The sequence below is a fragment of the Scyliorhinus torazame genome, chromosome 5, assembly GCF_047496885.1.
Source record: "Scyliorhinus torazame isolate Kashiwa2021f chromosome 5, sScyTor2.1, whole genome shotgun sequence".
Taxonomy (NCBI): Eukaryota; Metazoa; Chordata; class Chondrichthyes; order Carcharhiniformes; family Scyliorhinidae; genus Scyliorhinus; species Scyliorhinus torazame.
In genome coordinates, this window is record NC_092711.1 from 110,543,147 (window position 1) to 110,557,478 (window position 14,332).

Here is a 14,332-nt window from a genome sequence, read left to right on the forward strand (position 1 = left end):
GCCCATGAGACCAGGGTGGAGTCGGTCAATCTTGCTATCGTGGGAATAGGCGGTCCAGTTGGTGATGTGAATGTGTGCTCAGAATCTCGGTTTGGGAATTAATAAATAGTTTACTTCAGCCAATTCCCAGGGAGAGGGCTGGAGTCAGTGGCTAAGGAGTTTGTACTGGAGACTGAAGACAAAGATCTCGCTCTGCCCCATATTCAAATAGAGGAAATCCAATACTGTCAGGCAAGTCACGAAGATGACCTGGTCCATCTAGAAGGTGGAGGTTGAGGGTTTGGGAAATTGTAGTTCAGTTGTAGGTTTATAAAATACCTCTCCATCGCTCTGTGACTCCCACACCTTTTCCTGTCCCACTGCTCCCATTCTCGCTCTGTGTCTCTCACTTCCCCTCTCTGCTTTTCTTATCACAGAATTCTCTACCCCATAGGGTTGTGGATGCTCCATCATTGAATACATTTGAGGCTGAGATGAAGGGAATTGAGTGCGGCATGGTAGCACAGTGGTTCGCACTGTTGCTTCACAGCACCATGGTCCCACGTTCGATTCCCGCTTGTTCTCCCTGTGTCTGCGTGGGTTTCCTCCCACAAGTCACAAATACGTGCTGTTTGGGGAACATTATGAATTCTCCCTCTGTGTACCCCAACAGGCACTGGAATGTGGCAACTAGGGACTTTTCACAGTAACTTCATTTCAGTGTTAATGTAAGCCTACTCGTAATAGTAGAGATGATTATTATTTTGGTCTCTTGGGAAGTCAAAAGGATCTGGGGAGCTGATGGGAAAGTGGAGTTGAAGATTAAGATCAGGCATGATTGTGCTGATTGGTGGAGCAGGCTCGATGGGCCAAATGTTCTACTTCTCCTATTATGTTGTTACAGAGGTCAGAGTCTTGACTCGGTCCACAACGGTGGCAAATTTCCTTCCCTGAAAGACATTAATGAACCAGTTGGTTTTCGACAACAATCCATTAGCTTTCATGGTCATTTTTCCGAGTGCCGGCCCACAAATGACCAGATTCATTCAGCTCAATTTCAGAACCTGCCTTTGTATTTTTGTGGTTTTTTTCTCACTCCCTATTTTCTGTTTCAAATCAATTTCACAGAATACTCGAAAGGGAGGATTTTCAAGAAACACAAAGCAAACCACGTCATAATCTGACACAGTTCCCCATTTAGTTGTAAACTGAATATCGATGAATTTTTAACATGGAAGAAAACGGCAACATTCACAGTGAGGAGAAACCCTGGAAATGTGGAGACTGTGAGGAGGGATTTAGATCCCCATCTGAGTTGGAATCTCATCGACGCAGTCACACTGGGGAGAGGCCGTTCACCTGTTTTGAGTGTGGGAAGGGATTTGCTCGATCATCCAATCTGCTGCAACATCAGCGGGTTCACAGTGTGGAGAGAACATTCACCTGTCCACATTGTGGGAGGGGATTCACCCAATCCTCCCAGCTGCTGAGACACCAGCGAGTTCATAGTGGGGAGAAACCATTCATCTGCCCCGATTGTGGGAAGGGATTCACTCGCACATCAGGGCTGCTGACGCACCAGCGAGTTCACACAGGGGAGAGGCCATTCACCTGCTCCAAGTGTGGGAAGGGATTCGCTCAGTCATCCAACCTGCTGAAACACCAGCGAATTCACACTGAGGAGAGACCGTTTAAATGCCCAGACTGTGGGCAGTGCTATAAAAGTTCCGTGGACCTAATGCGTCATCAAATTGTTCACACTGATGAGAGACCGTTCAAGTGCTCTCACTGCGGGTCGGGGTTCAGGCGATCAGAAGAACTCACTGTACACCTACGAATTCACACTGGGGAAAGACCGTTCACCTGCTCAGAGTGTGGGAAGCAATTCACTCAGTCATCTGCACTGCTGACGCACCAGCGAGTCCACACTGGGGAGAGACCATTCCCTTGCTCAGAGTGTGGGAAGAGATTCACTGATTTATCCACCCTGCTGAAACACCAGAGTGTTCACACTGATGAGAGACCGTTTAAATGCTCGGACTGTGTAAAGTGCTATAAAAGTCCCCGAGAATTGATGTATCATCAACGTGTTCACACCACTGAGAGACCATTTAAATGCCAAGACTGTGAGAAGTGCTATAAAAGTCCTGGGGAACTGATACGCCATCAACGCGTTCACACAGGCGAGAGACCATTCAAGTGCTCTTACTGCGAGACAGGATTCAGGGGAGCAGAACAACTCTCTGCACACCATAGAATTCACACAGGGGAGAGGCTATTCACCTGCTCTAAATGTGGGAGGGGATTCACTCAGTCATCCACACTGCTGCGACATCAGCAAGTTCACACTGGGGCGAGACCATTCACCTGCCCAGAGTGTGGGAAGGGATTTACTACCTCATCCACCCTGTGCAAACATCAGTGAGTTCCCAATGAACTACAGTGATTGGATTTTGTGATTAATCGTATTCACACTGAACTATATTTCTTGGGGTCTGTTTCTGCTGATGTTAGTAAACTCCAGCCCATATATCTTGACAAATTAATCAGTTTTGTGCTAAACACAGTGTGTTGAGTCTCTAACATAAGTTCTTTTTGAAGTGTTCTCCCTCTCCCCTGTCTCCTCCATCCTCACCTCCAACAACAAGTGTGAGGAGCTCATGGAGTTTCTTTGTCACTAAGGTTGAGACAATCTGATCAGCTGCCTCTGCTGCTTCCCTCCCACTAACCCACTAGGCCAAACCATTTCTACATTTCCTAAAAGTCTGAGCCCTGAACTCCCATCTTTCTCCAGTTTCTCTATCTCTTCCCCTCTCAGAGCTCATCTTGTCCATGAGATCCACCGTCTGCTTCCTTGACCCTATCCTCAGAAAAATGCTGACCATCCAACTTATCCATGTGACTGATATCCTTAATGATTCTCTCTTAAATTCACTGTCATCAATCATCCTTTTTTTTTCATCCCACCATCCTTGCAAACTAGCACCCCATCTCCAACCTGCCTTTCCAAAATTCTTGTACTCTTGTGTCCCCCAAGGATCTGTCCTCAGCCCCTCCTATTTCCCATCTACACGCTGTCCCGAGGTGACATCATCCAAAAGCACTGTGTTAGTTTTCACATGTACACTGACAATACCCAGCTCTACCTCACCACCATCCCTCTCCATTCCTCCACTGTTCCTAAATTATAAAACTGCTTATCCCACACTCAGTACTGGATGAGCAGAAAATTCTTCCAATTAAATATTGAGAAGATCATAGCCATTGTCTTCAGTCACCACTACAAATTCTGTTCCCTAACTACCGAGTTCATCCCTCTCCCTGGGAACTGTCTGAGGCTGAACCACACTCTGCACAATCTCCGTGTCAGATCTGACCCCAAGATGAGTTTCTGACCACATATCCACACCATCACTCATACCAGATATTTCAATCTCCGTAATGTCACCTATCTCCACCCCAGCTCACCTGCGACTGAAACTCTCATCCATGCCTGCGTCACCTTTAGGTGGATTAGGTGGTCAGGTGGATTGGCCATGCTAAATTGCCCGTAGTGTCCAAAAAGGTTAGGAGGAGTGTCATGCCTTTAAGAACTGGATGTTTAAGCAATGTACCTTTAAGAAAACAGTTATGTCATAGAGTGGGTGGAGCTCCGCTCAGTTCAGCCATTTTGGAGTTTGGTTTTGCAGTTTGAAAAGTGCCTGGCTGGTTTTGCTGAGAGCAGTTTAAAAGTGCCTGGCTGTTTTGCTGGAGCTGAAATCAACCAAGCTAATATATCTCTGCATTCTACAGAAAATATATATATCCTTTAACCTGATGTGATTTTGTTTAATGTTAAGTCTCTTGGAAGTTTGAAGGAACATTTTAAGAAGTTATTTACTGTTGCAATATTTTCTGAGTTATCTTTCAAGTAAGAGGTGTTAAGAGATCCAATGTTTATTTAAGATGTTAAGTTGAGTTCATGGAATAAACAGTGTTTTGTGTTTAAAAACCACGTGTCCATAATTGTAATCCCACACCTAGGGAAAATCCGTGTGCTAGGAAAAGCAACAAATCCATTAAAGGGAGAGGTTGGTTGAACTCCATGATACATTTTGGGGTTCTGAACACCCCTCGCCCATAACAATTTGGGGCTCGAGGGGGATACAAGTCTATCTATTGGATTGGCTTTTGTGAACTTAAAGACAGTGAAGGATTGTTGCTTTTCCGGTGTGGTATTTTAGTTTAAGTGGGGCGAGTGTTGTGAACAATGGCTCTTTCAGAGGCTCAGAAGTTTTTGGAGATGGTGAATGGTACACGTAGTACCTTACGGACAGAAACAAAAAGCAGACTGTTAGATTTGGCAAGAACATTGCAGTTAACATTACCTGACAAAATGCGAAAAGATGAGGTAATTATGGCGGTGGTGAAGCATTTAAAGTTGCCTGAGATAGAGTTTGACTCATTGGAAATGGCAAAAATTCAGTTGCAAATTAAACAAATGGAACATGAGAAAGAATTAAAGCAGCTTGAATACGAGAGAGAGAGAGCGGAAAGAGAGAGAGAGAGAGGAAAAAGAAAAGAAGAGAGAAGAAAGGAGAAAAGAAAGAAGAGTCCTAGCAGAACAAAAAGAAAAAGAAAGGGAGATACAGATCAGTGAAAAAGATAGAGAGGGAGTTTGAACTTCAGAAAATGGCCATGAAACATGACAATCAGTTAAAATTGGCAGACGTAAAGGGACACGTACAGTTGGAGGAGATGGATGAGGATAATGAGAAAGAGCGTCATAGTCGAAGGCTTGGTGGGAATCTATTTAAATATGTCCAAGCATTGCCAAGGTTTGACGAGAAGGAAGTGGAAGCCTTTTTCATTTTATTTGAGAAGGTAGCTAAATAAATGAAATGGCCACAGGACATGTGGGTATTACTGATACAAACAAAGCTGGTAGGTAGAGCTAGTGAACTGTTTGCATCACTACCGGAGGAGGTATCTGGAACGTATGAGGAGGTGAAGAAATCCATCTTAAGTGCATGTGAGCTAGTGCCTGAAGCTTACAAAGGTTTAGAAATTTAAAGAAAGAATTTGGTCAAACATACATGGAGTTTGAAAGGCTCAAACAGACTAATTTTGATAGGTGGATTAGGGCTTTGAAAATAGACCAAACGTATGAAGCTCTCGGAGAAATTATACTTTTGGAGGAGTTCAAAAATTCAATTCCTGATGTAGTGAGAACTCGTGTGGAAGAACAGAGGGTTAAAACTGCGAGATTAGCAGCAGAAATGGCAGATGATTATGAATTAGTTCATAAATCAAAGATTGGTTTCCAACATCAGTTTCAGCCGGTGAGGGATAGAAACTGGGGACATGAGAAATATTCAAGTGGTAAAGGTAAAGGTGATCTGACGGGAGACAATAAAGGGAGTGTACCTCAGATTAAAAAAGAAATCCAGGACGGTGGAAAAGAAATGAAAAGTTTCAGATGTTTTCACTGCAATAAACTCGGCCATGTAAAGTCACAGTGTTGGTGGTTGAAGAAAAGCACTGGGAAGGCTGATGTGGTAAAACAGGATAAGACAGTGGGGTTTGTTAGAGTGGTAAAGGAAAGCCCAAGGGATGCGAAGGAGGTGCAAACGATTATACAGTCTGTTCAATAAGTAATTGTGAAGAAGGTGCCAGATGTCTTTAAAGAATTTACTTGTGTGGGTAAAGTTTACTCGTGTATCAGGAGCAGGTAAAGAAATCACAATTTTAAGAGATACAGGGGCTAGTCAATCTTTAATGGTAAGAGATGAGGAATTATGTAGTTTGGGAAGAATGTTGCCAGAAAAGGTGGTAATATGCGAAATTCAGGGTGAGAGGAGTAGCATTCCATTATATAAGGTAAGGTTGGAAAGTCCAGTGAAGAGTGGTGAAGTGGTAGTAGGAGTAATAGATAAACTGTATTCCTGGACAAGATAGTTTATCTTGGGTAATGATATAGCTGGATCGCAGGTGGGAGTGATGCCTACTGTGGTTGATTAGCCAATGGAAAATCAGAGAACTGAAGTGTTGAAGGACGAATATCCTGGGATTTGTCCAGATTGTGTAGTAACAAGGTCGCAAAGTCACAGGTTAAGACAAGAGGAGAAATCAAAGAGTGAAGATGAAGTTGAAGTGCAATTATCAGAAACGATTTTTGATCAGATGGTTGAAAAAGAACAAGAACAGGTGGAGGATGAGGCGGATATTTTTAATTCAGTAAAATTGGCACAGGTTAACAGAGAGATTGAGAGTATGCTGAAAAATGGCATAATTGAAGTGGGTTGCAGCCAATGGAGCTCACCCATACCAATGGTACCTAAACCAGACGGTACCCAACGATTGTGTGTGGACTATAGAAAGGTGAATGCAGTTACAAGAACGGACTCTTATCCTGCCCCACCATTGAAGGATTGCATGGAGAAAGCGGGACAACCTGCTTTTATTCCCAACTTCCAGACATGGAAAGAACATTTAAAACATCGTATGGAGTTCTTTGATCGACTTCTGGAGGCGAGTTTGGTGATAAACCTAGCCGACAGTGAATTTGGAGAAGCCCGAATCACTTTCCTTGCGGAGTTTCCGTTATCCTCAAGACGAAGGGAAATAAGGCGATTTCTTAGCATGAGTGGATTGGATCGAACAGCTGTGCAAAAGTTTTGTGGCGTGATTACTCCACTGATGGAATCGCTGAAGAAACGTAAAAAAATTCAATGGACAGCAGACTTTCAACAGGTATTTGACTGCCTGAAAGCTGTGATCACCAATGCTCCTGTATTGGAGAATTGCAAGGGGCTCTGTGGTCAGATTGAACTAAATTATTTGATTCTGAAGAGAAATGCCGAGGAGTAGAGGAATGGATGGATCGTACAGAGACTTTGTTCAAAGAGACTGTCAATCGAGAAGGATTTCGGTTGGAGGAAGAAGAACAAAGAAATATATTATTATACCTGTTTGCGTGTGTTGTTTTCTTTAAATGAAAATGCATATTTACTGTGTGCATTTCTTTGTGGATGGTGCAAAAGTGAAAAATGAAACCATCTTGAAGTTGACGGGTTTTTTTTCTTGGGGGGAGGTGTCATGCGAGAGTGCCTTTAAGAACTGGATGTTTAAGCAATGTACCTTTTAAGAAAACAGTGATGTCATAGAGTGGGTGAAGCGCAGCTCAGTTCAGCCATTTTGCAGTTTGGTTTTGCAGTTTGAAAAGTGCCTGGCTGGTTTTGCTGAGAGCAGTTTAAAAGTGCCTGGCTGTTTTTCTGGAGCTGAAGTCAACCAAGCTAATATATCTCTGCCATTCTACAGAAAATATATATATTCTTTAACCTGATGTGATTTTGTTCAAAGGTATTAAGTCTCTTTGAAGTTTGAAGGAACATTTTAAGGAGTTATTTACTGTTGCAATATTTTCTGAGTTATCTTTGAAGTAAGGGGTGTTAAGAGAGCCAATGTTTATTTAAGATGTTGAGTTCATGGAATAAACAGTGTTTTGTGTTTAAAAACCCACGTGTCCATAATTGTAATCCCACACCTAGGGAAAAGCCGTGTGCTAGGAAAAGCAACAAATCCATTAAAGGGAGAGGTTGGTTGAACTCCATGATACATTTTGGGGTTCTGAAAATGCCTCGCCCATAACAAGGGGTTATTGGGTTACGGGGATAGGGTGGACGTGTGGGCTTAATGTGGGTTGGTGCAGACTCGATGGGCCGAATGGCCTCCTTCTGCACTGTATGTTCTATGTAACTTTTCACTTGATGATTCCAATACATTCCTGACCAGCCTCTCCCATTCACCCCACCCCCACACGGAAATGTGAGATCATCCAAAACTCTGCTGCCTGAGTGCTTTCTCACACCAAGTCCTGTTCACCATCAGCCCTGTGCTCACTGACTTTACTCCTGGTTTGGTAATGCCTCTATTTAAAAATTAACATCCTTGTTTCAAATTCCTCCCTATCTCTGTAATCTCTGAGATGTCTGCACTCTTCTCATTCTGGCCTCTTCACATCTCTGAATTTAATAATGTGGCAGGACCTGGGTATGAAACTCTGAAATTCACTCCCCAGAAGCACCATCTCTCTCCTGATTAAAGAGTGTTGTTAAAACCTGCCTCTCCAATCATGTGTTTATCCATCTGTTAAAATATCGCCCAATGTGACTCAGTGTCAATGTTTTTCTTTATGAATCTCCCCTGAAACACATTGGGATGTTTTATTACATTAATCATGTTGTATAAATACAAGTTGTTGCCATTTCATGACAGCCTGTTGAAGCAGAGTAAGATTCCACAAACAGGAGTCAGATGACTAACTGATGTTTTTTCATGGTGTCAGTTAAAACATGAATGTTGGTCCCACTGCACCAGGAGAACTTCCCTGTGAACAGGATGTGGAGTTGAGCTCTCCTGAGCTGAGAGTGGAGCTGATTGTGCTGTCGGGTATCCGGTGTACACAAGTTACAAACCTTATCTCGTACTTTAATGTTCTCAGTCAGAACACAGTTCACGCAAACCAATGGGTGAAATGTTAGACAACCCACACTCTCAAACCAAGTGACCGACACCATCCAATACAACGTCTATGGATTTCTCTTCAATTCCCCAGACCTTTGTCACACTGTGAGCCACTTCAAAGTTCATGCTGTCCCAATATAACCCTGGTTGCTAAGCTACAGTCTAGATTTTCTAAACCCGTACATTTGTTTTACTTTCTGTATACTGTAAATGGCAGAACCCTGAGGAACATTAACATACAGAGGGATCTGGGTGTGCAGGTCCACAATTTCCTAAAAGTGGTAACACAGGTGGCCAAGGTGATTAAGAAGGCTTATGGTATGCTTGCCTTCATCAGCCGGGGCATTGATTTTTGAAACCTTTTGAAACAGGGAGCAAGGATTCCTATCTTTACTTTGAATCGTTGATGTTAGCTGTGTCCCAATGAATAGAGATATTTCCAACTGCAAATCCTTCCATTCCAATCCCTTGTAAACACATCAATCAAAGTCATCACTGCCAGGACAGGATAGAAATTTGAAACCGATATTCCAGTTATCACACAACATTCTCTCCCTCAATAATCTCTCCCTCAATGTTAACAAAACGAAGGACATTGTCATCGACTTCAGGAAGCGTAGTGGAGAATATGCCCCTGTCTATATCAATGGAAATGAAGTAGAAAGGGTCGAGCGCTTCAAGTTTTTAGATGTCCAGATTGTTGTGTTATGTACTTCGGAATAACACGGGCTGCAACTTGATGCAGCTTTGAGTAAAAGATGCTCCAGACTTTGAAGTAAGTTCAATGTGATTTATTGAACCATTAGCACAGTTCTTAATGAGTTCGACTCTCTGTTAATCTAAATGTAGTAACTCAGTCTAACTGAACCAGCCTTGCTCTCAGCCACGTGCTGGGGTGTGATGCTGAGGATACACCCTGTCTCACTCTATAGATGTTGGTCAGTGGAAAGAGGTGGGGTGTGAGTGCCTCATCGCTTTTATAGTGAGATACCACCCCATAGTATCCTGACTGCTCACTGGCCGTGTCCTATTCTCTGTGTTCATTATCTGCATGTTTGCATATCATGACACAGATTACCAACAACCTGTCCTCGTTCCCCCCATGATGACACTATAGTTAAGAAAGCCCACCAACGACTCTACTTTCTTAGAAGACTAAGGAAATTTGGCATGTCAGCTCCGGCTCTCACCAACTTTTACAAATGCACCATAGGAAAGCCTTCTTTCTGGTTGTATCATGGCTTGGTATTGTTCCTGCTCTGCTCAAGACCGCAGGAAACTACAAACGGTGAATGTAGCCCAATCCATCACGCAAACCAGCCTCCCATCCATTGGCTCTGTCCACAATTCCCGCTGCCTCGGAAAGGCAACCAGCATAATTAAGGACCCAACGCACTCGGGCCATACTCTCTTCCACCTTCTTCCATCAGGAAAAAGATATAAAAGTTTGAGGTCAAGTACCAACCGACTCAAGAACAGCTTCTTCCCTGCTGCCATCAGACTTTTGAAAATGAAATGGACCTACCTCATATTAAGTTGATCTTTTCTCTGCACCCTAGTTATGACTGTGACATTGCATTTTGTAGTCTCTCCTTCCTTCCCTATGTACGGTATGCATTGTCTGTATAACAAGAAATAATACAGTTCACTGTATACTAATACATGTGACAATTCTCCTCTCTCTAAACTATCCATAGACTTCCTCCTATCAATTGTAGCCCTAATTCTTTTGGCCATCCTCCTAATTTTTGCCCAGTTCTCCTCCCTCATGCTGCTGACTCTCGGATTCTATTTTACACTCAGCTATTTACCTCCGTAATATATCACTCTGATGGCTAAATCTTAACACCTGAATTTAACAAACTCTTTTGCTGAACGTGCGTCATAATTAATTCCAGTGACGACCGATATGTATTTTCTATCCGGGTGGGTTCACTGCGCCATCTCCCGATTACCTGTCCCCCAGTGCCAGGAGTTCAGACACTGGGCTCCGAACGAGCAATGGCAGCTCTAGCTCCCACAAGCCTCCGCGCCTGGGAAACCGCGCAGATGTGCGGCCCGAAATGCGCATGTTCACCGTAAGAAGGGTTGCGCATGTGCGACGATTTGCTCTTTCTGTTGGTCAACATTGAGTGTGATTTGGAGTCAAAGTGTCTCCCAGCCGACGTACCTTCCTTCCCCTTGCCCATCGTGCGGGGCATCAACCAATGGAAATTGTCGGGGGAATCGGGAGAACTTTATTCGTCCAGCCAATCAGAGCACGGCTTTGGGTGCATTCAGATTGAGCTTCACAGAAGAGTAAACCTCCTCCTGTCTCCTAATCTGTGAGTGAAACACTGTCTTTTCTCCCCCTTTCCATTTACTCATTCTGGGGTTAAATTGTGGCTTGCAGGAACTGAAGGGAAAGGAAGTGAATCCAGGGAAGGTGCAGACTCTGGGAAGGTTGGGCCAGGTCTCTCTCCCTCAGCTTGACACATCTATTTGTCTGGCTAAAAGGATGGTCTCTTTCCTCATGTTCACAAGGGCTGGCATCCACAGAGATGGTTGACGTTTAAGGGGCAGTAATTTTTTTTAAATTTAGGAGGCGCAATTCTTTTTTTTCCAATTAAAGGACAATTTAGCATGGCCAATTCATCTACCCAGCACATCGTTTTGGGTTGTGGTGGCGAAAGCCACGCAGACACGGGGATAATATGCAAACCCAACACAGACAGTGACCCGGGGCTGGGACTGAACCTGGGTCCTCGGCGCTGTGAGGCAGCAGTGCTAACACTGCACCACCATGCTGCGCCTAGGGGATAGTAAATCAATGTAGGACACAGATATGCCCAGTTTTGTAATTATGGTACATATTAAATAGAGTATTTATGGTTAAGTAATAAAGTGCTAATTATTTCTAGTCTTGAGATATAATGCTGTAACTAACTTATACATTTACAATCATAGTGAGAATGCGGGAAGAATGTGTGGGATGGAGATAACCGATTCAGGGGAAAGGAAGAGGAATATTATACAGAAACTAGCATTGTCTGCTCTGAATTTCTGTCCTGTACTTTGTGAAGACTTTTGTAAACTCCTTTTCCAGGATGTCAGAAGGGGAGGATTTGCAGCCAGAAATCTCAAAATGCAGCAAGACTTAACAGAGCCACTCGAATGACCAGAATCTGAATGCCATCCGTCTCTGAATCTCGAAGGATAAATTGTCTGTTTTGGCCGTCACATCAGTATGACTGGAAAGGCACCAAGAAACACAGATCTGAGTGAGAGTGTCCATTGCACTGACTGTGGAAAGGGCTTTAACCAATTAAACAGACTGCAGAAATATCACACCATTTACAGCAAGGGCGAGACTGTACACATGCTGTGTGTGTGGGAAGGGATTCACTCAGTCATCCCACCTGCTGACACACCAGCAGGTTCACACCAGGGAGTGACCGTTCACCTGCCCCGAGTGTGGAAAGGGTTTCACTCAGTCATCCCACACTAGGCCGTTGAACTGCTCCAAGTGTGGGAAGTGTTTTATTCAATCCTCACTCCAGTGACACATCAGGTAATCCACACCAGGGCGAGGCCATTTGCCTGAGTGTGGGAAGCGTTTAATTCAATTATCGCACCTCGTGACACACCAGGGAGTTTACACAAGGGAGAGGCCATTCACATGCTCGGAGTGTGGGAAACGTTTTATTCAATCATCCCACCTAGCATCACATCAGGGGGTTTGCAGCAGGGAGAGGCCTTTCACCTGCTCCGAGTGTGGGAAGCGGTTTATTCAATCATCTCACCTAGTGTCACACTAGGAGGTCACACCTGGCAGAGGACATTCATCTGTCCTGAGTGTGGGAGGGGTTTCATTCAATTATCAGACCTGCAGGCTCACCAGCAAGTTCACACTGGGGAGAGGCCATTCTCCTGCAGAGTGTGGGAAGGGATTTATTTGTTCAGCCAACCTGCAGGCACACCAATGCATTCACACCAGGGAGAGACCATTCAGTTGCTCTGAGTGTGGGAAGGGATTCGCTCTTTCATCCGATCTGCAGAGGCACCAGCAAGTTCACACCGGGGAGAGGCCATTCACCTGCTCTGAGTGGGAAGGGATTCATTCAGTCATCCCACCAACAGACACACCGGAAAGTTCACAAAGGGATTTACTCAGTCACCCCGCGTGCTGAGACACCAGCAAGTCAATAAGTGATGACAGGGATTGGATTCTGCTGTTTTTGCTGCTGTTAATTACATCCAGGACTGAACCATGTTCATTCTGACACTTGCTGAAGTGGGAGAGTTGGAGGGTTTCTTTCTGCTGGACTGGCTGGTGTCAAACCTTGCTTCCAGTGGCCTGATGCTGAGCCTGGGAGAGCACATTTCCACTGAAATGATTCTCAAAAGCTGCTGAAGGACATTTATTTTATCCTGGACAGTAAATAGTGTTAATAACACTACAGGTAGATCTAAAATAAATATATTTGTCTCTGTTTCATTGAATCTACAGCACAGGGCCAGGCCAGTCGGCTCAATTGATCTGTGTCAGTATTTAGCTCCACATGAGCCTCCACCCACCCCGCTTCAGCTCCCCCATCAGCATCTCCTTTTTTTCCTTTGTCCCTCATGTATGTATCCAGTTTCCCCTTCAATGTATTCACGCTGTTCATCTCAACCTCTTTTTTTTTTAATTTAGAGTGCCCAATTCATTTTTCCCACTTAAGGGGTAATTTAGTGTGGCCAATCCACCTATCCTGCACATCTTTGGGTTCTGGGGGCAAAACCCACGCAAACATGGGGAGAATGTGCAAACTCCACACGGATAGTGACCCAGAGCCGGGATCGAACCTGGGACCTCGGTGCCGTGAGGCAGCAGTGCTAACCACTGCACCACAGTGCTGCCCTAGGTTAAAGAGGTTTCTACTGAAATTATTGAATGCTTGCATCATCTTAAAGACTCCCATCAGATCACCCTTCAGTCGTCTCCTTTCCAGTGAAAGGCAGCCGTAACATAGAACATCGAACATTACAGCGCAGTACAGGCCCTTCGGCCCTCAATGTTGAGCCGACCTGTGAAACCACTCTAAAGCCCATCTACACTATTCTCTTATCATCCATATGTCTATTAGTGTTGGCGAGTCCACTACTGTTGCAGGCAGGGCATTCCACGCCCTTACTACTCTCTGAGTAAAGAACCTACCTCTGACATCTGTCATATCTATCTCCCCTCAATTTAAAGCTATGTTCCCTCGTGCTAGACATCACCATCCGAGGAAAAAGGCTCTCACTGTCCACCCTATCCAATCCTCTGATCATCTTGTATGCCTCAATTAAGTCACCTCTTAACCTTCTTCTCTCTAACAAAAACAGCCTCAAGTCCCTCAGCCTTTCCTCATAAGATCTTCCCTCCATACCAGGCAACATTCTGGTAAATCTCCTCTGCACCCTTTCCAATGCTTCCACATCCTTCCTATGATGCGGCGCCCAGAATTGCACCAGAGTTTTGTACAGTGGCAACATGACCTCATGGCTCCGAAACCCAATCCCTCTACCAATAAAAGCTAACATACCATACACCTTCTTAACAACCCTCTCAACCTGGGTGGCAACTTTCAGGAATCTATGTACATGGACACCGAGATCTCTCTGCTCATCCACACTGCCAAGAATCTTACCATTAGCCCAGTACTCAGTCTTCCTGTTATTCCTTCCAAAATGAATCACCTCACACTTATCTGCATTAAACTCCATTTGCCACCTCTCAGCCCAGCGCTGCAGCTTATCTATGTCCCTCTGTAACTTGTAACATCCTTCCGCACTGTCCACAACTCCACCGACTTTAGTGTCATCTGCAAATTTACTCACCCAT

The 14,332-nt window shown here is 44.3% G+C and overlaps 1 protein-coding gene across 1 annotated transcript in view; it reads left to right on the top strand.

Annotated features, from left to right (window-relative positions):
* Nucleotides 1–3,970, top strand: part of LOC140421662 (uncharacterized) — a 42,568-nt gene extending 38,598 nt beyond the window's left edge. Inside the window, exon 4 of the mRNA XM_072506479.1 lies at nucleotides 1,330–3,970. Within this exon, the coding sequence (XP_072362580.1) occupies nucleotides 1,330–2,404 (1,075 nt within the window). The 3' untranslated portion in view covers nucleotides 2,405–3,970. The remainder of the gene's footprint in view (nucleotides 1–1,329) is intronic.
* Nucleotides 3,971–14,332: the final 10,362 nt, after the last annotated feature.